Here is a 25,347-nt window from a genome sequence, read left to right as displayed (position 1 = left end):
ATAAAGGGTGAGGAGGGGGATGACCGGGGGGGGGGATGGAGGGGTGATGGGTGGAAAAGTGAGGGGTAGTTTAGGGCTAAGAGTTGGGGTTGGGATTAGGAGGGGAGTGGGGGAGGGGTGGTGGATGAGAGGGGGGGTGAGGGGGGAGAGGTGGAGTGGAGGGGGGATTGGGGGTGGTAAGGAGGAGGAGGGGGGGTGGAGTAAGGGGGGGTGTGTAGGGGGAGTGGGGGAGCGGGGGTAAGTGGTTAGTGTGAGTACATTGAAGGTTACGCCTTCAGTAAACTGATTAAAGGGTCGTGTCAACATGTAATAAACCCTTTAACAGCCTGAGGAAGATTTTTTTTTTAATTGTATTTATCGTCTACCACATTAACTACGTTATGGATGAAACGTGTGCGTGGATTTATGATTGATTTGCACAGTATTACCATAACATCATAAAGTCTGTCTAAAGTTTTAATCAGCCATCCGTGACACACGCACTGAATCTCTAGTTTTCAAGCTTTGGTCATACCACGGATGTCTATAGGAGATATTACTTCGTGGTCATACTTTGTACACTTCTTTTGTTTTACATCCTGATACAGATGACAGTATCTACCCTCTCTGACCTTAGACAGCCTTGCGATCGTCGCGGATGAACGAGTGACCTAGGAGCGGGTGGCTAACACTCAACATTCAGAAAAAAATAGCGAGAGAGCGAAACTCGGTGTTGGCTCCTTTCCTTTCGGGTAGAAAGCGGTTCTGCCTAGAATACTGTAGTCTGTACTCATGATTCCGAAAAATAAAACCCAAGTTCCTGCCTAGTGTAGTTCCAAATCCTGCAGACCTTGTATGAGACAGCAAGTTGTAAAAAGTTTGCTTGATGACAGCTCACACCCGGCGTCATATCAATCACACACCCAAAGCGCTTATGGCTCATGGATCACCTGCATGATGTTGAAAAAGTTTCTGTGTAAAGTTTGAAGCAGGTGATCTAAGATTAAAAAGAGGTAAAATTAAGATCAGTACATAAATATTAGTAATTGGTCCTTTTTCTTTAAATAAAACTTTTGTTTACATACCTCTTCGAGTGTTTGCAAATGCTTGAAGTCTTGGTGTGAAGGGATGAATATGTTGCACCTTAAGTGAAAAAAAGTTGATACCTAATGCACATTAAAAACCTGAGCAAAACTCATAAACGTGCCAGAGAGAAGCCATTCGATCCACAGCTAACAATTAACGCACTGAGGACATAAAACAGTCTTTTGTGGACTCGAGGTCGGCTAAGTGCGGGTGTGTAGTAGGATCGGGGAAGTTGGGGGGAACACAACGCAAAGAATCAAGCAGCACACCCGACATTTAATTAGTTGAACATGCTCCTTGCGAACTACCGGCCTCTTCCTCAGAACAAAGAGGAGTGGACTGACTGGCGCCGTGGACATGTCCTACCGATGGTCCGGTTGCAATGATTTTGCTTTGGCTGGTGAGGCAAATGAGTTCGACTGATGATCACCGTGATGTTGGCTTCGTTGTAGCCGTACAGACCTGAGCAGGACCCCTAATTGATTGGATTTACTACAAGCCATGTTAGACTGCCATGGAATTTTCATCACTAGAAAAAGATGCATGTACTAACAGATTAGTAGGCCAGCAAGGACTGTCTTATTTACGGTTTGACGTTCACATGTACTTTATATTTTGCAATGCATATGCTCTTAATTATACTAAATATGTATATATTAATCTGAACTCTTTCAAGAGATTATAAATTATCTCTGGTACACTTCACTGTCTAGTTTTATATATACATACTATAAATACGTGTCAGCTGTCCTATTTCTGTGTAATCATTCCTTTGAAACCGACCTGCCAAAACTGGAGTAGGTTTTTTTCTATTTCTTGAAATTTTGTTTGGATGTGTGTGGTCACCTTACAAGTATATGTCCTCAATTGCAGATACACGCACAATCTCTTTCACACACACACAAAAGCATCGACCTTCAAATCAATCTTCCAAATTTTTTTAATATCCATTTCATCCTCAACACAAACTAAGGATGAAGAATGCAATTTTCTCAGATTACAGCAACATGCAAGCAACGTGTGTGCGTGCGTGCACACACACTATACAATTTCTAAGTACTACTATAGATGTTGCCCAACATATGTCTACCCAGACTGCCATTATCGCTTTACAAAGAGTTCTCACTGAAAGCTCGGCATGCTGCTGGTCATTTACTGGAGGCCTCATGATGCTTAATAAACTGAACTTTTTTAAAACAAAGTATCCATCTGCTTGAAGACTTCACACTTCTATCTTATTAATGTGACCCATCAAATAAATCTTGTCACGAGTACCGATATATTTAGTTTAAATGGTGGATATGGCATAAATGTTGTAATGATGTGAGCTTTGATATGTATCTGTAAAGTACAAAGGCGTTTTTAATGCATTCGTTCTGCATGATGTGTCTAGAAAAAAAATCTACAAAATAGCTCTTTGAACATATACATATCACATGGGAGGCCAGCCATGCCCTATACCTTATACTTTAAGAGTATCAAAGGTTTTTTTTTTCCTCTCTAAGGTCCTTCAAAATGGAGACAGATTACCACCACAGTAATAATAAACATAATAATTGAATAGATTTTGTCAGGCCAACAGGAAAATGAAAGCAAACGAATCAACAGCTACGGATATGCAGTAGATACAGCAGCACTATTATAGTTTGGCAGGCAAGTCATGCTGGGGATAGCAGGTTGGGTAAAAGAAATGCAGTCCTCTCAAATCACAAACCAATAGACTTTCATTATTTAATTTTTTTTTTACAGGAAAGCGCTCAAAACTTAATCAACTTGTGTGATGCTCTCTTGAACCTAATTCATTTAACATAAAAATTGGAAAACAAAATTAAACTGAAGATCTGTTCTCCCAATTTTTGATGAACTTTAAAAAAAAAAAATAATTAGGTGGGTTTTTATTTTGAGGGAAGGAGGTTCGGTCCGTTTTGGTTAGTTTGGCCGTTTTTTTTTTTTTGTTTGTTGTGGAGAGGGGGGGGGAGGGCTTTTTTTGCTACAGAATGTTCTCCAATGCTGTTCGTAATCCTAAACCTCACCTATACCAAGTTGCTAGGTGGACAGACCATGTTACTAAGATGTTATCACTAGATTGCCATTCATTACAAACACATCGTGTCAGCTGCCCTATTTCTCTGGAATAGATCTTTACATTCCCGCTAAACACTACCTAATAAGTTAATACACAGTGACAGTACTGTCAGATTGTTCTCTAACAAGCTCTGCTGCATAATGGTTATGTACAATGTGTACCTAATTCCAAAAGGTACAATATATTCACATAATAAAGAAAATTAAACCACAGTTGTAATTAGATACATCAAGGATCTCTGAGACTTCTCACATCTTAATGAAATATACAGAAACATAGAAACAATAAACACAAGTATGGTGATGGATGTTTGTAGTAGTTGGTGTCACACTTAACACTCTCATCATCATGGCACATCAAAAATCTAAGGACATATGCTATTTTACAGTTATATCTACACAGATTTGTTCTAAAATCAATGGTAGATGGTGGGAAATCAGTGCAGTTTGTCAATTTAACCTGAAATAAAAATCACAGAAAAGTAAACTTCAAAGCCATTGATAAAGGAAGAGCAAACCTTTAATCAAGAGGTTGCAGTGTGCCACCATATTTTCCTCTCTCTCTCCCCCTCTTCTGTCATCTTTAAGTACAATGTAGCATATCTCTATACATGATTACTGATTCAATTTTCAGCAAAGCAAAGCTTTAACAAATTTGCCACAGTCTTCAATCTGACTTCAGTACAGATGTCAAATCCAATAATGTTACAAAGACAGTATTTGGACTGCACCTCAAAACCGATCTATTCCTGGGACTAAGACATACATGAGACAATATGACAAGTATTTAAACTTCTAAAATCCCAAGTGGCTGATATCAAGCAGTCCATCAAAAATGCACAAGTTGAGGGTTAAAAAATAAAATCAAACAAAAAAACAAACCCTCAGCTCACACTTTACAGCAAGCGAAGTACGGAACACCACAGTCATGCTAGCTACCCATAATAAATTCCTAGGCAGCCTCTTAAAACAAGCATAACATTAACAAGGTGAAAAGACAGCTGTAGCTATCAATTTAAGTATATGATATACAGACATGAAAGTTTGAAATAAGCAAAAGGCTTGGGCAACCTGATACGCATTTACTCTTGTGACTATCTGTATAATGTGTTATTCAGGATTAGATTAATGCTGGAGTCATGATAGTATCATTTCCCTCATTTGCATATGTCATGTAAAGAATGAAAAATAATTGAAAGCTCATATAAGGTATATACATCTATCTTTCCAGTAAACTTAACGGCTGCACATTACTTTGCAGCCATCTTGTTCTTTAAGACTCTGACATAAGCTGTACATCACTGATGTATATATTACTGTACAATTCACACACACTCACTTTAGGGGGGAAAAAGTTCTACATTTAAAAAAATGTTTGCAAGTCCAGGCAACTGTATATTGTAATGCTTCAAAACTTTACTAATCAAGCTGCTATGGTTTTTTTTTTTTTAAACATCAGTTACGATCACTCAGTTGACTAGAGACATACAGGCAAAGAGTGAAACAGTTCTTAAGACTTAAAGGAGCGAGCTCAGTGGAATTGTGCAGAATGTCTATCACAGTTACATTAAGTGAGGAAGACTGGCAATATTCAGTGTCCTCTGAACAGCAGGACATCAACATATTAGTGCAGTCTCACCAGTATATCCATTTTGGATTTACAGAGAACACACCTGACAGTGTTCCCAACATTTTGTCTAAACACTTGCATTTAATGCACCTACTGTAGCTTTGAAGTTGCTCTGGAATGTTGGGATGTTAGTAGCCATGAAACCATGAATCTGTTTTCATTTGAAAGAGATCAGTACATTACTATTACGGCATTGTCATTTTATTTATAGGAATTTACCTGTACAAGAAAAAAAACATGAAGTGATATGTACAATTTGAAAACATTAAAAGAATAAAGTTAAGAAATTGAAAATGGAAATAGAATACACACTTTAAACTACTGTCATGATTTTACTACAGATATTCAATGCAATTAACAATCATCTATATCTTTCAGAGTAACCCTTTGAATTTTTTTTCTTCTAGTAAACTGACCGAAGTTAATGACAAAATGTCAGTTAGAAAAAAAAAGTCAACATCGCTATTCATTAACCTGACAGCAGTGATATCCATATAATATGTTAATGCTTCCAGAACTAGAATGGTTTTAGCATGATCTTGTCAAAAATTCTTCTTAGAAATCACTTCTACAACTTGATATGGATTAGGCTGGCACAAGGAGAAAAAAATCTACAACACAGGCTCACATTATTTACAACACTCATTATGTGCGTTTGATGGACGGTAAAACAGCATCTGCCATCTCAAAGTCCAGTGCAGAAGAATTTTAATGGCTTATTTTAAATCAGGATTATATGCAATAATTTTGAACAAAAGATATGTTTCCATGAGCCTTTCGCAAAGTTAAACAGTGGAATATTTATGCATACACATTCACTTTCTCTCTCAACTTATAAAAGATTATGTTTAACACCAGTTAATTTTTCAACCAAAAATTGATTCTTAGCTGTGCACCTTTTGAACAAGCACGACCTCTTTTGCATGTTAACAATACCTATTTTACAAAGTATAGATCAAGTTTAATACACATTGGCAAATGCAATATAAAACTTATTTCCTGTTATGTGTAACACCAACATAATTATTACTTTATAAAACAGTCAAAGAAAAGTGTATGCCACAAGACCATAACTGTTTGCAAAGCCAGAATCAAAAACTTCCCAGATAAGGACAATGAAAATGGAAGACCTTGAAGGAATTTATTTCAAATCTACTGACAGATGTTCTTTCTTTCTTCATTTCATCTTGTGCACTGCTTATCACACATAAAATAATCAAGATGCTAGGAATTTCCTTTTAAATGTATGCTTTACAAAGTGATGCTGAAAATAATTCATAACTGCATCCACACTACCACTGAGGATCTGCCAGCAGAATGGGCTGGCTTCACACAAGGCAGGAGCTCCGTTGAACAGATTTTAAAATGTCACATCCTGTCAAAAAAAAAAAAATCTACAGCACCAGCAAGTTCTCTTCCACAGCTTGCTCAAATTTAGAAAAGGCTGTGGCGCTTGATGTGAAAATTCAACAATGGGGACTGACTCGTTCAAGTCATCACTGTTGTACAAGAGCTAAATGAGCATAGTGCTACTGAAAAACCAAATGGGAGCTTTCATCACACAATAGATGTTCCCATCACTAGTATTGTTTACTTTTCTGTTTAGGGAGGTTGAGGGTGGGAAACATCAAATGAGAAACTTTTCACAACCATCATATCACCCATTTCATCGGTGGGAGGCCCACATGCAACCTATGCTTTGCAGATTACATTGAGCTAATGCAGGTACCAGCAGCAAACTGCAAGATCTTATCAGTAGACTGACAGTTTGAACACACGTGGAATGAAGATCAGCACTAACAAGAACAAAAGTCATGGTCCACAGCAATGGCAAGGATCTACTGGAATGGAATACAGTTTGAGAAGGTGAACCGCAAAGTATTTGAGTGTCACCATTTCCAAAGATTGCAGACATCTGTACAACTCATGATTTTAATCCTGATGTGAAATGTGGACTCTGCTTGCTGATACAAAGTGCAGGCATTTGAGAACAAGCACCTGAGGAAGCTGCTCCAGATCTCACAAAGGGAAAATAAAACCAAGGACTCTGTACAGAGCACGGCTGCCACACCTCTAGGACACCAGAAACAGTAGTCAAGAGGTGCAAGCTGGTCTAGTTCAGCCATGTGATCCGGCATGACGCTCTGTCTGTCTATAATCATCCTTCAGGTTACCTTCGAGAGGTGGATAGGGGTGCGGTGTCAATGCTGAGGTGGACAGAGTAGTAACTGGTTGGCAGACATAAAAGAATGGACTGGTTGTTCCATGCAGGACCTACCCACAAGACAGGCCAAACTGGAATATCTTGCCAACTGCTGCTGCCATTCATTTGTTCAACCCGACAACAAGTCTCAGCACTGACAGAACACAAAACTCCAATTAACTAACCAGTATCAGCAAACCAACATAGCTGTTCATCAACTGGTACCATTCAAGCGACAATGAATGAAATATTAATTAAAAGATCTATAGTCTAAAACAATCGATTCATACAATTTAATGTAGTGTGAAATATCCATGAATATAAATTTTCAATAATCAAAACAATTAGTTTCAGCAACTTACCAGAAGAAAATGTACTTGTGAATTGTGAACAGTACACAGCTTAACGAACAACTTTTAATAATCAGTTTAGCCTGGAACCACAAAGAGGCAGCTACATAGCCTGTAATTTCAGTGTTTTGGCAGCACAATGACTTTTCCACTTTCTGTAAGCACTCTCCCCACAGCTACACAAAAGTCAATGAAAGCAGTTCTCTCCCTCCCATCCACACTGGCCTTTTCAACAATTCCATACCAACCATATACATAAATCTCTGGACTGCTGGCAGTCTGCCTTTCACGAAGCTGTAGGCTGCCAGGTCTGTGTGAATCATCTACCAGTTTACTATCCAGAACCACAAAATTTTTAAAGTCAACAGTATACTTGCATAATAGTTCGTTACTTAGTTACTTTTACTTTCTTTTTTGGGGGTAAAAGTTGTCAACTTCTCATCACTTAAAGCCAATACATTGAAAACAAACATAAAACTTGTGCTTTTGTGCCTTGAATTTAGTCAACATGAGAGATCACTTCAACTGCTCTTCTTCTTCATGCTCAGGGCTTTTGCTTACACAAAACATTGCGTACAGTACGCATTAAAAGTTCGGAGGACCCCTTCAATTTTCGTCAATGGGGTCCCCTTCAAATTTGGGTGAAGAACAGGGACCCCTTAAAAATCTGAAGAAGGGGTCCCTGGGACCCCAAAGAATTTAGCCTTAGCAGAAGCCCTGATGCTGATAGTTAAACCAGAAGTATACGTGGAAATTTGGCCTTGTTCTATAAGTTAATGTTGAAACTTTGTAGGCAGTCCAGAGATATACGGTCCATGGCACCAACAAAAAACACTCATCATCAGCTCTCTGCCACTCCGTGAATGCACACACATTCTACGAAAAAACAGTCATACACAGCCACAGAATAAAACTGATTGAAATTTTAACTTTGATATTAAAATGCTTATAGATGGTACATGGCTACCTACTTTGAAATGTCACACACTTCTGTTCTCTCTAATCTTAAATATATAATCCTTTATTAACATCCACTTCAACCAAATGCTTTTAACTTCTAGTTTTTTTAACAGTCCAAATATTTAAAATACAGTTAGAAGAACACTTGAGAAAGAGAAAACCACTATTACTTTGTGTAGTGGTATATAAGATACTTATTTTGCAATATAAATGTTTCCCCAAAATGTGCTGCTTAATAGAAATCATCAGAATAGATTGCAAGTAATGTTAAATTTTCTTACATGCCTGTTGCAGATTTCTTTTTTCGGATACGTCACCTAAAACTTGACAAACAACATGCAACATTTTTCTGGTGTCCTATTAAGTCATATTCAGATCCTCTTCTGGTAGGATTCCAATATAAATCCTGCCCTCTTGTCTCAAGTACCATTCATCTGGATTAGTAAATAATATACTCTGGAAAATACCAACCAACAGTAAGTAATAAGATGGATTTAAAGTCGGATGTATGGATATATATATATGCAGCTGTAAAAACCAGCCATAGCAATAATTGTAAGGACACAAATATCTTTTAAAAAAAGTAAAATCCCTTTATTTCACCTAAAACATACTTCAGCTATATCTTAATTAGCATGCTCCTCTTAGAATGCTACCTTCTTCCCACCAGGAACTGGTATAAAATGTAGATACTAACAACCAAAGAAAGCTTCCAATTTACATCTCTAAAAAAACAGCAAAACCTTACAAGTATCCAACTTCTGCTGGCCACAAGTGAGGTAAAACAACAAACAGAGAATACCATAACAACCTATGACTTTTAATGTGTATATATGTCTAGCACCTGTTTGCCTATGCATGTGATGCGATGCTGTTATATTAAAATATTTAGAGATCTTATTATTTCCAACACTTACCATTGTACATTACATCACGACTATTTACAGTTTCAAGAAATGGTGAAAATAACAAAATATTGAGCTTCACTTCATACCTGCTCATCTATCCCTCAAGTTTTGATGTTCAGCCTTTATTGCTGTTCTGATTCTTCCTTGGTTTGTTTATTCTTATCATCTGAAAGAGACAAACTTAAAATATGCCCCAGTCGGAAACCAACTGCAAATTATAAATACATAATTTTTTTGTAAACACATTAGAAAAGGAATCTCCATCAAATATTTTATGCACTAATACACATTGTAATTTGAAAATAATACAAGGCACCTACAAGCTGAGGATGCAGGTCAAATATTTTTAAGAAGTTGCTGGTTAAAATAAGCAATGGTGCTTGTTTTCCATATTTAAAGCTGACTACAAATTTGTGGGAACAAAATACTGTATATGTTTAAAAGGAGCAAAAGAAGGCAATCAAAACCAGAACTTATTAAAGTCCTATCATCTGTGACAACTTCAGTTTTTTGCTTTAGCTGCCTTTATTTATCCTAATGACCAAAAATACATACTAGAATATGTGCCAAGTTTTGCACAATAAATTCTTCAGCATTTCTGAAATTTAATTATGAATTTGGAAATTATGCTGCAAGAATATATTTCAAACAAATTAATGTCTTCTATATCATGTGACTCACCAGATGGAGGTGTGGTTAGTTCTGACCCTGCCTGAGAGGGGTTCTCTTCGAATTTCCTTTTATCATCTTCTAATATATTTTTCATTCTTCCAGATGGATCATTCGCATCTGTCTTGCTCTTATCATCTACGAAGAAAATAAAAGGAAATTTTTATGCTAAAAAGAAGGAAACAGAATCAGCTGACTACTTCTCCCTTCTTAACACTGGCTCAATGACATTAATAAAATATCCACAATGCAACAGAGCTACCTATCTGCCACAAACAGATGACATGGTGCATTGTTTATGAGTAAGAATCATGCGTGCCTGATTCAGCCTGTTTTGTCCACAGAAGTCAGTGGGCATGTACAAACATAAGACAGTAAGAATGAGAATGACATTATTTTTATTAAAAAGTGTGGAATGCTCTGGAAGGGTAGTTCACCACCTGGCAAGAGCTGAAAGAGTCACCAAGTAAAATTATGTGGAAAGAGAAACTCTACCTTCCTAAGAAGGCGTGGTGAATATAACCTTTTCTCATGTTTGCTGAATATTTGTAAACAACTTTTTATGTTGTAAATAATTTCTCTGGAACAAAAGGTGTTTTAAAAATTAGTATTAAGACAGTCTCTAATCATATGTCATCTTGTCAAAAATATAGTTTGCATTAAGATGAAGGTGAGCCAGAGTCAATTTGTCAATCAGCCCACAGAAAGACTGACCAACCTGAGAGTAGATATATGCAAGGCCATCCAACCCCCAAGGGAATTTATTGATTCAAACCACCCACAGAACATAACAGCTGAACAAGACCTGAACCGTTGGAAAGGATTCATTTTTTATTCTTCTTTCTTTTGGTATATGAATGTATTTTATGAGCATTAAGTGATAATTTAAGGCTGAACGTTTAGCACTGGTTAGATTATTCAAAGGGCAGTGTTTTGGAAAGAGGTCAAGTGCTTGCTTCCAATGGTGTCACAAAAGTAGACTCAAGATTCAGCAACATCTCATTTGCTCACATTGATTGCAGCCTTCAGTAACTAGACATTACATCAATCTTTGTGTACTTTTTTTTAAAAAAAAATTTAAGCAAAAATTTACAATGCATTTTAGTGACAAACATATGGAGAGTACTATGTTCTGTCAACTGGTCATCAATTTTTGAGATTAATTCAATACATAATTGTAATATCACCTGTTTCCACAAGTGATGTTAGTTGTGACAAAACTGATGATTCATGACTAAATTTCAGCTAAAGATAAAGAATAGTGGACGTGATTATCAAAAGATATGTGAAAGACAATTTGAGACAGATAGAATGTGACAGCATGATTTAAGCAGGCACTATTATCCAAGTCTGTACCATAGCACTAAATTGTCATTCTTACCGATGTCCTGTGTCATGAGATGCCCACCATGCAAAATTCAACAAAGTACTTTTTTTTAAATAAAATATTTTAGAAGAACATGCATAATCTATGCGGAATAAAAAATAAAGTTCTTTACCATGCTCACCTCTACTCTTCTCCAGGAATGTCACTACTTGCTCCATTGATGATGACACGTTAGTCATCTGCTGCATGCTATTCTCCAAGCGAGATGTGAGGTCATTAAGTTCTAGGTTAAGAATTTTCACGGATATGTTGAGAGCTGTCAATGATGCATTCAAGGTCTGGAAATAAACCATCCAGTTCTGTTCATGAAAACGCTATGAGAATGACATAAACAAGGCCTAGAAAGACAACATTATGGCAATCTAGATAATTAAATATAAATACACCATATGAAAATATTTTAAAGGATAAAGTGAGTGTGCCACGTGTCTCCATGTAAGTATGCACCTCTACTTCTGACCTCTGTGTTTAACTCAATGCTCAGAACACTGGCTTGCTGCAGCTGGTGATGTACCTAGCTGAGGATGAGCACCCAATTTCTAATTTGATAATGGCACAGGGGAAGTAAATATTGCATTTTAAAGATAAATCCCTTTTCTAATAGTTATTTCCCTTTGTTTAAAAATTTAATGATAGCGCATCTGCTCTTTTTTCAAATGTAATTCTTCTTGTGGTGAAGAAAGCAAAACATATCCCGAAGTAGCAATGTTCCATGAAGTTTCTGACATTTTGGTGTAACAAAGAATTACAGTCATCTTTATTCCCTTTGGGATGATTTAAGTTTACTAAAGTGACTTAATAATGGGACAATTTTACATACAAAGTTTCACTTAAATGCATGCAACAGCAAATCTATAATAATCCACAATACATCTACACCCTTATTTTAATAAAAATTGAAAACTTACAATAACATAATTTTTCAACAAATTTCCTTGGCTTTCCAATGAACTTTTTTCCATCACTGCACAAGCTTTTTATACCCTCAAAAAAAAAAAAGTTTCCGGCTGAGTAGTGAGTCATCTGTGCACCACTTCCTTCAGTTCTTGGTTTGAGATGAATTGACAACCCCTTAATGTAAAGAGGTGAGATCAGGGCTATATGCATGGCGAGCCAATGTCTCAAACTGTGTTTTTGGAGGGTCTCAACAGTATAGGCAGCAGCATGCAGAAGTGTATCGTCGTCAGCCAGATGTCTGCCTAGTCAGCACCTGGTGTTCAAGAGACCGGAAGTGTATCACCATGAGCCAGGTGTGTCAGCCTCATCGACACTTGCTTATTTGGGGTACAGATACTGTATCATCGTCAGCCTGGCATGTTGGCCCAGTCAACCCCAGCAGTCCCAGATTAGAGTATTTAAGGGAGTGTATATGTGCGTGTAAGTGTGATCATGTCTGGACTTCACCGACGGTAAATGAGAATTTGGGAATTACTGAAGTAACTTTTGTTTATAGAGATGGGATGACTGGAAGACTGAGAGTCATCTATGACAATGGTGTGCTGCTATTTATGGTTTGCACTCATTTACATTTATTGATTTGAGTTAGGTGAACTTTACTGCCCTATCCTAAAATAAATACAAGCTTCTGAAAAATATAGAATTGTAAGCCCACGTACAAATCTTTGTAATCTGTTGAAAGGACACGTTTGGGACGCAGTGTGCTGTCTGTGACTTGTGTGTTGTCCCCAACACAGCAGTAATAAGATGGAAACCATGCCAAGAGATGTGCATGAAAACATAATTGTTCCCAACAGACATACAAATGCAGGTAAATACTGCCTCCCGATTGTATTTAAAAAGAAGTTACAGGTAATCTGATGAGTGGATCTTCTAAAAGAACAGATCACGGCCAAGTTAAAAAATGATTTCTACAAAATTTGATAATAAAAGCATGCATTTAAAATTATACTTTTGTGACAATAATTTTTCCTACATTTTGTAAATAGACAAAACAAAGATGGAGACAAGTAAATATTTTGCATGAAAGGAAGGTGATTGCTATAAGTTCTCATATCAGCAGGTGCACATGCACACACACACACATATAAAAAAACACTATCAATTACTAACAATAGTTTAAGGACCATAACAATGTCCAACTCACATCAATGTCTTGGAAAGCTTCAGTCCTGAAGACAAGAAAGTCCTGGTGATCACGTTTCAGTTCAGAAAGAATACTGCTCTCATTTTGCATTCCCTCAACATTGTTACTGTTGACGGCAGTTCCATTTTTAAACTGAGAAATAACCTGAATACAGATGTACAAATTAGCACCCTCTTGCAACTAGTGTAGGACCAGATAAAATTTTACAGTAATTGCAAATGGGAATTTGAAAGAAACCACAAAATCTAAAGCAGATTAATAATTTTATGTTACATGCCTGACTTGCCTGGCTCAAGAAAAAATCAAAATGAAACAGTGATACCAAAGAAAATATCAGCCAACAAAATCTCAGCAACGCAGAACAAGGTTACCTCATCTAAGGACACCAGATGTTTTTCTACATTCATCACTCGAGCAGCCAGCTGTGAATTCTCTCCACCTTCCTGTGAACTGCCTTCTTGTGACTTTTTGAAAAAAAACAAACAACACTGCAGATATACTTAGGATTTTGTTAATCAGCACATAAGCCAAAGGTACCCTCCTTTTTAACTATGCAAGTCCCATTATAATCCAATATGGCATACTACGTTTCGGATGAAGATATGCTTATGACACAAGCACATACAAATTTGGTTAAAAGGGCATGGAAGCCATGGCAGTGTGTTACAGACCTGGTCTTACTAATATGTATGCCAAGGCAAAGAATATTCTCTAGGAAAATAGTATCTCTGACAAATCAAAGAGTATTTTAGGGCACAACATGACGCACGACACAGCTACCAATTATACACTCCTCTGACATGCATCAGTTCAGTGACTAGCATATGTTAAAGTACCATGGGTAAATCTAAATGACTAACTGTGACTTGAGGTTTTTTATTTTATTCCTTTTGCTTTAAAGACATATTGGCATACAAGCCATTCCAAAATTGTATAAAATATGGCAAAACCCATATGGTTAACCAGTAACTAGTATTGTGATTAACCCTGAACACATTTACAGGAAGTCAATAGATTGGCAATAATTAAAAATGTTCAAGTACATCCATTGATCAAATTAAAATTTTCTTTGTAGTCAGTATCACAAATAAATTACCACTTCCATCTCTTGTAAACAACAAGTGCTCATGTTCTAGAAGTGTCTTGTGACTAATATGCCAGAAAGCAAAACAAAGTACATCTACAGAGAGTAAGAGAATACCTGTTGTTGATTGCTGGGGGTAATGGAATGCAATGACTGACTGATATTTTGTACTGCTGCAGTTAGGTTCTTCAGCTGCTCTTGCAAATTTGTTGCAACTTTATCTATGACATCCACATGCGCCTTAGAAATATTAAAACAAAATCTTATATTGTCATAGTCTACATATTACACATGATAACAGAACAACATTTGTATGGAATAATGAATGTTTTCAATGACACCTAAGTCACTCCTGCTGCAAATTCTGCTAAGAACAATCCCTAAATTAATTTGAATTTTTTAAAATATAAGCTAAGATTAATTACTATTGCTGTAAAACAGTAGCTCATGTCTGTTGACAACTATCCAATGGGAAGTTTGTTTCGATATGATGTCGCATTCAGTTAAAAACTCAAACAACCATGGAGGAGAGGCATGTGAAAAAAACCAGGTTGAAAAATACTAATGGTACAATGACAGATATGTTATGCCTGAGCTAAAATAGGAAGAAAACAACAAGTGAAAGATATGGAATCACTGCCAGTGAGTATATAATCATGTTGCAAACAAGCCCAAGGAAAGCTGTATGACTGAGTTTTTAAATTTACTCCTTCCCTATAAATCAATTGAATTGAGTGAATATGGACTTTAAGGGCACAATTCTGGGGAGAAAAGATTGCACACTCACTATAAATTTAGTACCAGGATAAAGAAATAATACTTGATATAGATGAAATGCATTCTTAATTTAATGAGTAAGATACATACCTCAAGTGAACTGTACCTAGCCATTACTTGTTCAAAATTCTGCATCAATGTAGTATTTAGCTGGGATATCAGGTTCTGCAAGATCAGTAGATGAAATCATGTCAAAAAAACATTACAATCTGACAAAGCTTACTACAAAACAAAATATTTCAAATCAGCTTTCTCAACATGATCCAAATAATAATGAAGCACACTCATATAGCAAACATCCCAGCCCAATGAACAAGCTCATGGTGCTGTACAAGTAATGATAATAGGGAAATAAAAACTAACTAATGCCGCAAATGCTCCTATTCACACCACTGTTAATGGATCAAAAAAAGATCCATATTTGGACCAAATACCTGGTCCTTATAAAAATGCATTTTGGAAAGAAAAAAGATATACGGCATTAACATAAAAACTGTCTTTCCCTGCAGAAATTTGTCAAACACTACCAAATAAACAAAACTGTTAACTTTCAATATGTGATGGTGCTTAGAACAAAGCAGACAAAATACATTTACAGCAAACTTAGGGAAAAAGAATGTCTCACCTGAGTGACATCTGACATGGTTGTTAAGACCCCCTCTTTTCCAATAACATTCTAAGTGAAAAAAATAAAGATATATACAAATATATCACAGCAATATTCTGAAGCAAACTGTAATAATTAATAATGCTACCTTTTTAAGAGTTGGGTGAAGACAATTAATAAAATGTAGAACAAATAGGAAAATAAACTCACGTAAGTGACTGTCAGGAATCACTATTTTACCCCTTGAATGCGTAGTATGAATGGTATGCTTAGTATGCAAGCGCGTTAAACAATTAGTGTGGGCCATGAAATCCATGCAGTAGCAGGTGTTTAGGATGTTCACGGGGAGTTCACAACACGACTTCATTTAGTGAGCGAAGTTAGCTCATTCCCTACAAGATCACCGGGAACTATTGTGGAGTGGAACTACTGAGAAATAAACTACCGTGGAGTATTCAAATCTGTTGGGGAGTCTGAGTGCTTTCCCTTTCCTGCAAACAAACTCAAGGGAATTTGCCATCACGAGGGTGCGTTGGTGTGACCGGCATCACTGGCTTTCCCCACATGGGTATAAGATGAGGAGCTTGTCTTCCTCTCATCTTCCCCAGCAAGGGGTACCTCTTCAGCTGAGGAGCAATGAATTTTCAGCGACTGGGTGTGAGATTACCTGTACCAGCATTTTAGTGGAATAAGTGTCAGTGTGATTTTCAAGTAATTGGAAGTGTGCATAAGAGTACTGTGGAACGTAAGTGCGTTTTTCCAACCTCCTATATGAGTTAACATGTGATAACTGGTTAGCGAATACAAATCCACCACTGTAAATTGTGTTTTCTCTTGACTTGTATTAAGGGTGTATGAGATAAAGTGAACTACAATGAGTGTAAGAGTGAATCTCCATTATTTTGCTTTCTCCTTGATTGGTTAAACTGGAGAATACTCGCTATGTTGTGTATTATGACCAGTGCTTTTTTTTTTTGTCATCCTATGAGCTAGGGGAGGAAGGTCAGCTTTGAAAGAATAAACAAAGCAAGCAGAATCACATGGATGTTAATAATAAACAAATAAACCCATTGGCAGGTCATTGTCTCTTGTTGAAAGAACATCGTTGATGTTGTGTGTGTATTAGTACTGTGTGCATTACATTTATGGCAGTGACCAAGAACTATGCAGGGAAAACCAAACCTAAGAGCATGAACTAATGACATGAATACTAATGCCACAGGCAGTCATCAGAGTATATCCAAAACACACACAAACCTAAAATTTCAGCAGAATAGTAAGACTGTAGTTAAAAAAGAAATAAACTTTGTTCAAAATAAATATATGAAAAGTTGTAGACAAATAATCAGCACCATTTAGTGCCATTCCATACCATCAATACAGTGGCTTTAGGCATACATCAGATGAGTGATACGCTAACAAACTATTTCGCCAAAATTTAGTGTGCTCATGCCCCATACCAGAGTGTCAGGGATGAACCATCTTGTAATTCTATCTTATAAGGTGCTTTTCTTAGACAATATAAAACAAGAACTTATTCTGGTGGTGGGGGAACTTGAAAATTAGGGATAAATTAGTCTTGTAATACTCAGGCTGAAAGGGCTAACTCTTTGAGTCCAGGCCGAACAAACATGCCTCGTCCCTTCACCAACTATTAAGTATAGACTGCACACCTGTGCCCATCATATTCAACAATTTTTTACTACAAAACTATGTAAACAGAAAGGGACAAAACCCAAGCATTTAGCTAGGTGAATCACATTTAAATAGTTAGATCCTTGAACATAAGAACAGTAAGATGTAAATTTGAAGATTTTAATTTTTCTGGAGGTACCTTTCTTTTAAAAAACAATGGCAACATGAGTGTATACGCAATGACAGCAAATGATTTTTGACCATTTCTAACCTACTTCTCTTAAAGTTGTTCTTCATCATCATAAGTTATGTTTGTTTATTTCTACATTGTGTATGACCATTAAAATCTTACAGGATTAGACATTGCAGTTATCATCAAATTGTATTTAAGACTGAATCGAAATTTTTCTTTTGGAAACACTGTTTAAAATACTTAATTTCCTTTGGATTTACAATAAAAGCATTATTCCACAATGGAATAAGGTACGAACTGATTCTTTCTTCTAACTCTGAACTTTAGTTATAATTTTTTCTTATTGTCATGGCTAGTTTATGTGATTTTTTTTTAAAAATCCTTTGTGTACCTGAGTATCAGAATCAAAAGTCAAGGCCTGGACTCAAAATGTTAATACATTTGTCTTACCTCAGCTTTCAAAAGCCTCTTATTTAGGTCATCAATCTGTTTAGAGGTTGCGTCTTTTGCAGATTTTAGCTGCTCCATATCAGTCTTCATTCTTGATACCTCACTTCCAATATCTGCTACAGTCTGAAAAGTTCAGTAAGAAAAATCATTACTAAATATCATACTATGGCAAACAGATTCCATGGTCTAATAAAGCTAAGGCTGCAAAACGAAACAGGTTTACTGTTCTTGTGCGCAAAATATGTGGAAGGTCAAGCGGGGGGTACAAACTGTAGAAGACCACTAATACATTGTTAAAAAGAAACTACCAGGGTTCAGTGTGTTAAAAGCTACAGCCAAACTGTTGCTCTCATGTGTAACATTTTAAGAGTGATGCATTACCTCTTGACCAGATGCATTCAAGTATAAGCACCATATTTATTAATATATTGGAGTTTTGAAATGCCACTTGCCAGTGGCATCTCTGGCTGTCTTTTACTGTCAGTACATTGATAACAAACCAAGAGCAAGAATCTAACAGGTTATTATATTGTCCAAAATGTTCGCATTCTGGTGCAGATACATATAATATATATACGCAAATAACTCCAATACAAGGTTCTCATAAGCTAAAGGTATAATAATCCCAAAATTAAATCTCACTTTTTCCAGCCCAGATGCTTCAATGGAGTGACTTTCTGCAGCAAGTCCATCATGATCAGAAGCTTGATTTTTCAACTGTGTATTTGACGCTGTTAAAGACTCAATCTGTAAATGGTGAAAAAAGATTTTGTTTGCAAAAGATTTCAGATCCCACCACACATTAGCATGCACACAGACACACACCAGTATGTAGATGTCAAAAGCTTGATTGCACCCACACACAAAAACACTGCATTGTAATTTGCCACTAACCTGTTTCTTCATATCCTCAATGCTCTTGTTTAGTGCAATTAGCCCATACTTCCCAGTTGACAAGTCCTGCACAGATTTATTGAATGCCAGAAGCTTGGAGTGAAAAAGCTGCAGCTCATCTGGAGTGCCCGCATTTTTGTTTTCTACTGCAAAAATAGCACATCAATATATAATCTAACATTTCATGCTTTCCATTTTATACTCTACACCAGGGATGCCCAACCTACGACGAGGTGCCATCCGGCCCACGAAACTTCTGCCCACAGTGCAGGAAATCGGCATGTTAGTAATTAAAAAAAAACTGAAGAAAAACGAAAAAAGGGAAGAAGAAGTATTTATCCCTACGTAGGGGCGTTTCCAATCTTTTTTTCGATGGACGAACATTTCGATTCAGTGCTCCGACTTGGTGTCTCTATGATGAGGCCGGACATTCCGAAGTTGGTTTCGGGAAAACAACTTCAAATATCCCACTAATTACTACATAATTAATGGTAAGTACAACTTGTTTCTAATAAAAAGTGGTATCAGCTCTATTTTTTTTTTTTTCTTTTTTGTATTTTTGCAGTGAAGTGGCCCGCGACACGGCTGTCCGAAATGGATATGGCCCGCGACACGGCTGTCCGAAATGGATATGGCCCGCAGGCCGAAAAAGGTTGGGCATCACTGCTCTACACCCTTCTTCTCTTTCAATCTTTGACAAAAAAAACAAAAACAAAAAAAAAAACGAATGGCCATCAAAATCTATCACTGAATCTTTTATTTACAATAACAGCATCAACTTGAGTTGCTAAAATGGTACACTTAGCCTAAAGTTTCACACTATAGCTCAGTGGTTCTTAACCGGGGTTCGATCGAACCCTAGGGGTTCGGTGAGTCGGTCTCAGGGGTTCGGTGGAGCCTCCGCCACGGAGGTCAAGACACACCTGCAATTCATGATGACACTAAAGAAGGGTTCAGTGAACTCTAAGGAACTCTAAGGACTCTACCTTAGAGGGCTAAATGGTAAAAAGCGCTCAGTTGCTTATTTTACCCCTTGTAAATAAAGAATTGTAATTGTAAGTGCAAGTGCCACTCAAGAATTTTTGTTTCTTGTTTGAAGAGAAGAAACTTCAATAGGTTAACCCACATAATTTTTCAGTGGGTAACCAGAATAAAACATTGTCAAATAGAACTGCTCAAAACTGGGAAGTCTAAACTATAATTAAATGAACAGAGTGCTATCTACAAGACAGTGTCTTCAAACGTACAGTTTAGAAATGTGTTCAAGCTTCTAAAATTTCTACAATGAACTAAGAAGGCAATATCTTGGAGCCAAACTGCATCATAAGGACAGAGTAAATGGGTCCTGTACAAGTGATAGATTAACATGAAATACTGATAAAATTAATATGACTGATGTTTTCTGTATTAAAAAATGTTGTCACTATATTAATTACTAAGGTAGTTAACACAAAACGATGCTTAGAGATTTATCAAATGCAAATATTTTTGTTGTAGTAATTGAAGACAATAAGTAAATATGGCATGTCTAAGCCATATGTTTGTTCTACCAGTTCCACATGGCTGACACACTAATTCCAGAAAACTGGATTTCTGGGTTCTGTAGCCTCACCCTTCAGCTAATATCAATTTGTTAAGAGCAACTAAAGTAATCACATATTTACAGCACAAAGAGGAAAAACTGTTATATCTGCTGCTATTTTATATCCTTTAAAGGCAAAGCCCATTTCAGAACACAAAAGTAATTCAGTAAATGCTCATCTGTTTTATACACACACACATAAGCACTTGAGTGTGACAGCATTTAAAACCAATGCAAATCCACACCGTTTGTCTGATCTTCCCCAAATCTATTTAAGGCCCAATTCATTAAGCAAAAATAGCTATTCACTTTTCATATTCATTAACTCTGAGCTTCAATAATGCCTTTGCTTAGCTCAATGCAATTGCAAAATAAAGTATCCCCTGGTTATCCCTGCTACCTAATGCAAGCCTTTCTTGCAGGCTGCTGAAGTCGCGCTTTAGCTCCAGATGCATCCAGATGAGACTGGCAGAAGCTACTAAGCAAGTAGCCAAGATGATAAAGAACATCAGTACAGAACATGTGTTACAGCATGAAGTCCCTGACCATCTGTTACAAAAAAAGTAAAATAAACTCAGAATGAAACATTTGTGTATTTTATATCTCTAATAGAACTACAACTTGATTCACAGCATAAAGCTATTAAAACACAAAATATTTGTATTCTAAATTCATATTTCCATTTATCATATTATTACATTGTGTGCACTTCTAACTGTGACATTGTTATTACTACATCAGGGTATTTAAATTTGTTTTCATCTCTCAATCTCATGTTTTCACTTAGCTACATATATACAGATTCTTGCATTTTAAAGTGGGTGACAGAGAAAAAGAGAAGACAGAGAAAGAGTGTGTGTGTAAAAGAGAAAAAATATCAACTGCTCCCTAAGCAAATTCTAATTTATTTAAATTTTGATTGTACTTGTAGCTCTTGACTAAAAAATATGGATGGAAGAGTAGTCAAAGAAAAGAGACTGACAGTGTGTGTGTTGTTTACTATTTAATCTAAATGAAGTAAATGGACGTATTTATGTTTTTGTTTCGCTGTTCTATTGAGCACGATTATTGTACTAACTCGTTGTGTGTGTATATATATCAATTACCTTTTCCCCAATCTGTGTCCCTCCAAAACCCTGAACTCTTCCACTTCGGACGAGTCCGAGTCGTTTGATCGTAACAGTTCATGCCCGCTGTGTTTTCTGCGAGGAAGCTTGCCGTTGCCAACCAAAGCGTCCAGTTGGCGACGTTTTTTCATCTTTTTGGCCGGTTTGAACTCGACATTTGTACGTTGAGATGCATCTGGTTTCCCTTTGTGCTCGGTAGACAAAGTCGCGAAATCAATTACGCCATTCATCTGGTCAGATGTCAAATGACAACGTCTACATCCTTTACGTAAACGGTGTTGCGACTTGCCATCAAACCGGAAGTTGTCGCATTTGCGTGTCTGTGTCACGGAGGATGATGTAAACTATGCTAGCCACGAAATTTTTCAGTTCAAATTCTTGACAGTTATTAATTTAATATTTTTATGAAAATGCATCTATTTGACACGTGTTATACAAAGAAATATGAATCGCGAACTACCCACCCAACCCCCGGTTTGGAGTTCCTTCCCTTGCATGTAGCAAAACCCACTCAACCACAGATAACCTTTATTTATATTCTGTATAATGTGTTCTAATAACACTGGCACCAATCGTAAATTATACATTTAATCATCTACCACAGCTTAATTCAACAGTTAAAAAATTTCAAATGTTTGTGTGAACATGACACTTTGTAATACCTGCAATGAAGGAACATTAACCTGGGGTTGTCGCTAAAGATGCTATGTCTTAACTAAGTTCTGAGAAGTGACACATTTGCAGTTGAAAAGACAATTCACTGCACAAAGTATATGTCTTCAAATGAATGTCTAAATTAAGTAAATTATTTAGAGAAATCCACATTACTGTCCTGCTGACTCAAAGGAACATGTCACCATGAATGTTTGCATCGAGAATTAAATCTCAGCTCAGAGAATTGCATTATCACTTTTGGAAAATTACTGCTTCAAAATCATAAACCTTTTTTTCTTTGTCCAAAACTATCTCTAGATGTCACTGCCATTTTTCTGTCAAAATGTTGATGAAATTATTGTGTTAACATGCACCTATACTAACTTCCTGCTATTGACAATTTGATTGGGATGCTATATAATAAGCTATTGGCATTAACAATTAAAGTAGTATGCTAAAATATAATTCTGAAACCCTAAATTAAGTTGTTGTGTAGATAGTTACTTTCCATTACTGGATTAGTATGTGAATGTGTAAAGTCACTAAGACTAAAATGAAATGATGGTGTACAGATGTAATACCATGACAGCTACACTAAACAGCAGGTTGAAATGCTGGTAGTACCATCAGCCATCACAGAACTGTATTCATACAGAATCATGTTTCCATGTTATTTTCAAACCAATGCAATTTTATAAATAAAATGAGGTGAAGTCATGGTTCTAAGTACCGTTTGTCCAAGCAGGAATATGGACTATGTTGGCAGGAAGATCATATGGCTAGTGTATACTGCTCTGGAGCTTATTTATTTTTCGTGTTTATTTTCTCATCGTTAAGATGTTGCCTGTGGCTTCAAAGGAAGGGGTAGAGAAGTCCATTATGCAGAGCAAATTGTGACAACCTCTCCTTCCACAGTAAGACCCACATCTTCAACATCAATGTGAAAGCTGTCCTACTGTATGGTTCTGAAACCTGGAGAGTGACAAACACCATCAACAGCAAGCTCCAGACGTTTACCAACCGATGACTACGCCATATTCTGGAAATAAGATGGCCTGAAAAGATCTTCAACAGCAGCCTGTGAAAAAGAACCAATCAGAATGCCACTAGCCAAGACATCACAAAGCACAATTGGGGCTGGATAGACACACTTTGCGCAAACCAGCTTACACCATTTCCAGGCAGGCACCTGACTAGAACCCTAAGGGAAACAGGATAGTTGAGAGACCAAAGCAGACTTGGAAAGAACAGTAAAGAGAGAGGTAAAGGAAGTCGGAACCACATGAGCCCAACTGAGGGGTGCTGCCCAAAAACCAGGTCCACTGCGAGGTGTTGTTGCAGCTTTATGCTCCTCGAGGAGTAACAAGGAATAAACTAACTCTCCTACTCAGAGAAAACTTGGAATTCATAATTTTAGAGGGTACACCATGAGATCAGAAAGGGAGCAGGGAAGGGGAAATGGAAAGCAAAAGCTAGTCAAATGGCAGCTTGCACCATTGGAATTTTTTTGTTGATCACTTCACTAGAAGTGGGCAGTCGTTTCTTTCATCCCCCTCACTCTTTTCTTCGATTTGCTCTGCATAAACGCATGATGTGCTGACCCAGCTAGTCACAAGGAAACAAAGTGCATATCATTGCCAACATACACAGCCAATGTATAACGCAGACACTGTAAAAAGGCACCTTTTAGATATACCTGTTTGTTATGAACCTTCTGCTGGTGATTTTTTTTCTATTTTTATCTGTCTCCTTTGTTTAAGCAAGCACAACATATGATTTATGTCAATGTGGAACTTACATGAATTCAGCTGATCTCTGAGGTCTTTAATCTGCTGGAGTGACCAGAATGTGACAAGGCCAAGTATGATGATGGATGCTACCAGTATCACAGTGATAACAACTTTCAGCACATTCCATACTGAGCATGAGTTGTCTTCTGCATGTCTGGACACACGCTTCCTGTTTTTGATATATGGACACAACAAAAATCACATACCCTTAAGTTTAATGTCACTTGATAAACTACATACAATTTTTTAAATCTCTGTGGTGCCTTATTCTAACATATGTAATTTTTCCTGTCAATGTTAGATAGATAAGACATAAAAGAGTTTTCAAACATTAACTAAAATATCATTAACATTACCCAAACAAATTTTCCACTCATTCCAAAATAACGACGAAGAGTGTTAGTACTATTGAAGCTAAAGGATGATTACGTCACACAACATGTCAAATAAATTTCCTATCTGTAGATCTGTCTCATCCTAGTCTACGCATGTCATCCGGGGGAAGAATGATAAGCATTCCCATTTTTACAGAGACAGCTACAGGAATTTTATCTGTGTTCTCTTTTTCTGTAGGTAATGCGCGGAGAGCCTGGCTGTAGTTGGAATACTGCGTTATAAAAAGCGTACATTATTTTTTTAAATGTCATTTTCAAAGGGTTGAGTAAATTTGTTTTCCAAAATAACGTCTCTCGAAATACGTGACAAACTTTTTATCTACAGCAACAGAAGAGTTGCCGTGCTCAAAGAAAGAAAGAAAACAGTATCTTGCATAATAAACAAAAAGTTTGCTTTTGCCAGGCATTTTGTTGACTTACATTTTCTGCCTTTTCCCTCTGAGAGGCGGAAGCTTGAGGTCCGGTACGGTATCGCTATCAGAATCTGAAAAAAGCAGATTAGCATAATCCTGGGACGACCTTTTGCCATTTTTGGGGTTCACTTTTGACATGTCTCTACTCCAACGTAATACTTGGTAATCACTCTTTGATCTTGCTCATGAATTCCACCACGTAGCACTCCTCAAAGTTTTCCTTAAGTTGCTGTGACGTCAAGGGAGATATTATTGTAATGTATTGAAAAAAAAAACTCAACAGTTTGTTTCTGTCACAGTTTACATAATAACTAAATTAACTGTAAGAATTAAAGTATCGATCTTAATTATTAACATGATTTTATTTTGTGAGTGACATATGTGT

The 25,347-nt window shown here is 36.8% G+C and overlaps 1 protein-coding gene across 4 annotated transcripts; it reads right to left on the bottom strand.

Annotated features, from left to right (window-relative positions):
* Positions 1–1,987: 1,987 nt before the first annotated feature.
* LOC112573384 (EF-hand calcium-binding domain-containing protein 14-like) lies at positions 1,988–25,213 on the bottom strand. 4 transcript variants are annotated; one of them, XM_025253694.1, is made up of 14 exons: positions 24,970–25,213; positions 24,163–24,323; positions 19,002–19,147; positions 18,750–18,854; positions 18,108–18,230; positions 15,848–15,898; positions 15,313–15,387; positions 14,563–14,685; positions 13,733–13,825; positions 13,362–13,505; positions 11,370–11,535; positions 9,883–10,008; positions 9,288–9,367; positions 1,988–8,749 (listed from the first exon to the last, which is right to left on the bottom strand). In XM_025253694.1, the coding sequence occupies exons 1-13, from the start codon at positions 25,098–25,100 to the stop codon at positions 9,324–9,326; spliced, it is 1,488 nt and encodes a 495-aa protein (XP_025109479.1). In that variant the 5' UTR covers positions 25,101–25,213; the 3' UTR covers positions 1,988–8,749; positions 9,288–9,323. The 4 variants fall into 4 exon arrangements, with proteins under 4 accessions (XP_025109479.1, XP_025109477.1, XP_025109476.1 ...); XM_025253692.1 differs by lacking the exons at positions 24,163–24,323; positions 24,970–25,213 and adding exons at positions 20,984–21,132; positions 21,690–22,121 and having other exon boundaries at positions 1,988–8,727; XM_025253691.1 differs by lacking the exons at positions 24,163–24,323; positions 24,970–25,213 and adding exons at positions 20,984–21,132; positions 21,690–22,080.
* Positions 25,214–25,347: the final 134 nt, after the last annotated feature.

The sequence above is a fragment of the Pomacea canaliculata genome, linkage group LG10, assembly GCF_003073045.1.
Source record: "Pomacea canaliculata isolate SZHN2017 linkage group LG10, ASM307304v1, whole genome shotgun sequence".
Taxonomy (NCBI): domain Eukaryota; kingdom Metazoa; phylum Mollusca; class Gastropoda; order Architaenioglossa; family Ampullariidae; genus Pomacea; species Pomacea canaliculata.
The sequence above is the reverse complement of the archived record's forward strand: the minus strand, read 5'-3'. Positions and strand labels throughout refer to the sequence as shown.